This window comes from Adiantum capillus-veneris, chromosome 11 (genome assembly GCF_014529385.1).
Source record: "Adiantum capillus-veneris isolate H3 chromosome 11, ASM1452938v2, whole genome shotgun sequence".
Classification (NCBI taxonomy): Eukaryota; Viridiplantae; Streptophyta; class Polypodiopsida; order Polypodiales; family Pteridaceae; genus Adiantum; species Adiantum capillus-veneris.
This window is the reverse complement of record NC_140941.1, coordinates 63,495,377-63,498,331: the sequence shown is the minus strand read 5'-3', so window position 1 is coordinate 63,498,331 and position 2,955 is coordinate 63,495,377. Positions and strand designations below refer to the sequence as shown.

The 2,955-nt window shown below is 46.4% G+C and overlaps 1 protein-coding gene across 1 annotated transcript; it reads left to right on the top strand.

Moving 5' to 3' along the window:
• Window positions 1-782: 782 nt before the first annotated feature.
• LOC147447342 (pentatricopeptide repeat-containing protein At2g13600-like) lies at window positions 783-2,493 on the top strand (the record flags this gene model as incomplete). Its single annotated transcript, XM_086523175.1, has 1 exon — window positions 783-2,493. A coding segment is annotated over one exon (1,278 nt), but the record flags the coding sequence as incomplete, so codon positions are not given.
• Window positions 2,494-2,955: the final 462 nt, after the last annotated feature.

Genomic DNA, 2,955 nt, shown 5'->3' with positions numbered 1-2,955 from the left:
CCAAAAGCCCCCCCAAACTTGTTAGCCTTTGTCGTTGCGAGGGAGCGAGAACGAGCCTATTTCCTGTTGTCTCCTTCCTCTTCTTCTTTCTTCTTCAAGAGCGTTCGAAAAGAGTGTGGATCAGCTCTAGCCAAAAATTGCGAACAGGCTCTGCTGGTGGCACAGGGCGAGCCTCACATAAAACTCTTTTGACCCATCATTTCTGACCGCACCTCGAACCCACACCAAGCTCCGACAAACATGCATAAATGCTATCCAATCTGTATTTTTTTCACCATGTCCTCAAGACAGCACAACAACCTGCACTTTTTGCAGTTGGCGGGCCTTCTTTAAAAGAGCTAGGTTAATGAGACCCCTCCCACACTAAGACGGGCGCCCATCTCCATTTTTGAGATGGGGCCTGCCATTTCATGTCACATTAGAATATAAGGCTTCACGGACACACAATTTGCAGCGAATCGATGATAGCCAGGCGGCAAAGCATCCCCACTTCACGCTGAGCGTTAGAGTTTGAGGCCAATATTTGCTCTTCCCGTGTGCGCTTTGCTGATGACCTCGTTCTCCAAAAGGTGGGTGGGCAAGCGAGGCCGCCCCTCTGACATGCATACGCGGCAAACTGCAAAGTTTTGATGCGGCGAATAATTTGCTGCCACTTCAGCTTGGCCCTCGATCGTCCGTCCCAGTGTGACACGGTCTGAGGCTGGTGGCCAACATCCCCTTTTTGCTGCGGTGACTGCCACCGGCGGCCGCCCGTCCGAGTGTATTTGGGAATGTAGAGGTAATTTTCCGTAGACAAGTCGCGATGGTGTATATCTGTGTGTTCCAAAGCTTTCGAGAGGACTCTATGCTGTGCTATGTGTCAGCCTCAAAGGAACGTGGGAAGGACTTGGAGAGAGTTCTTCAGGGATCCCTCCAAGTGGTGCGACAATCGCAGCAGCAAGTCAAGCCCAACGGACCCCGACTTCTACCACGAGCTCACCCAAGAGCCTCTATGGATGCATAGCCCCGATACTCCGCCTTGGGTCGCCAATGAGCTCATCCGGCACCGAATCTGCAAAGAGAAGAAGCAAAATCTGGTCCCTGGATCCTCCATTTGGGCATGCTGTAAGACCAAAGACCTGTCCCTAGGCACCCACATACACCATAAGCTCCAGAAAAGGGGCCTTTCTGAGAAGAAATACTCTGACGCTTTAGTCACTATGTATGCAAAGTGTGGCGAGCTTCAGAAAGCTCAGGCATTACTTGATCTGCATCACAGTAGCAGTATCATACCATGGACTGCACTTATCGCAGGCTATGCTCGACAAGGGAAGGGCCAGGATGCTTTGAACAGTTTTGAACAGATGCAGCGTGCGGGTATTCCTCCTAATGCAGTGACCTTTGCATGCACCTTAAAAGCATGTGCTCTGGCCGGGGCTGTTGACAAGGGAAAGCAAATCCATGATGAGATTTTGCGGCAAGGGTTGTTGGAGCATGACATCGTTCTTGGTAATGTACTTGTGGACATGTATGCCAAGTGCGGTGCGCTTCCTCAGGCGCAAAGTGTCCTAGAAAAACTTCCTTCTCGCAATATTGTCGCATGGAGTGCGCTGATTGCAGGATATGCTCAAAATGGGCAAGGACAACAAGCTCTAGAATGTTCTGAGCAAATGCAGCAAGAGGGAATTTCTCCGAATGCAGTGACCTACGTGTGCATCCTCAAAGCATGTGCCATGATCAAAGCCATTGACAAGGGAAAACAGATTCATGATGAAATTTTGATGCAGGGATTACTGGAGCGTGACCTTTTATTGGGTAATGCTCTTATGGACATGTATGCCAAGTGCGGTGCTCTTCCTCAGGCACACAGTGTCCTAGAGAAGCTTCCATCGCGTGACGTTATCTCCTGGAGTGCTTTGATTGCAGGATATGCTAAAAATGGGCAGGGCCAGAAGGCTCTAGAGTGTTTTCAAAAAATGCAGCTCGAGGGCATCCTTCCGAATGGTGTAACATTCTTCTACCTGCTGAACATGTGTAATAAATACAGTCGGAATCATCCAAAGGATCCCCTATTCTGCTAACTCTGCTGTCTTGCATCGTCCTGAGATACTTGCCAAATATGGACATACGCCATTGTGAGGATCTGATCGTTTGAATAGCCAGTATAGCTAGATTAATGTGAATTTGCAGCTTATGTTATAATATTAAATTTGTGTGGCAAAGGCATTGAAGCCATGAGACTGTAGCAGCAAAGCGTCCAATGTGCTAAAGGCATTAAGCCATGAGAGTGTCTCAATCAGTACTAAGTTGGATGTCTGGACTTGCTGCAAAGCATGGACAGGAAAACAAGATGGACTCCAGCCTCGTAAAATGCCATGGTCTGAGTTGGGTATCCCAATACATGGCTGATTCTTCCATGGCAATCTTGTTTCTGCTCCATGTTTACTAAGGTGCTACGCATCTTATGACATGTAAGGACAGTAACAAACATAAGATTGTGCTTCTTGATTTGGATTTTTTGTTTTTTTTTAATAGCATGGAACGAGCTCCTCTAATGATCACATTTAAAGACACAAACCAGCTTCTAATCATCAAAATTGATTGAATTGCGTCATAATTGTTGTATCATTCTTCACTAGATAAATTCAGGCAGCTGCAATGTAATTGGCCTGTTCAGCTTTTACCTTAAAAACTTTTGGTTTTCAAGGCAGGGTCACCGCGAAACGTTTCACCTTTGAAGCGTGTCAGTCTAACAAAAGAGCACAGTGAAACTGTGAGTCCATTAGTGCTTTGGAGTATACACTGGGAAATATCGATCAGCACTTGGTTACCACTAACTGAAACATAATTGGTAAATAGTTGAGAGCAAAGTAAAAGGTGTGTTATAGAATGAACATTCATGGATTAGCAATTAACTTTCGGTGGATGTATCAAGAGAAACAAATATGCATGCATGTACACAAATATACTGTAGAT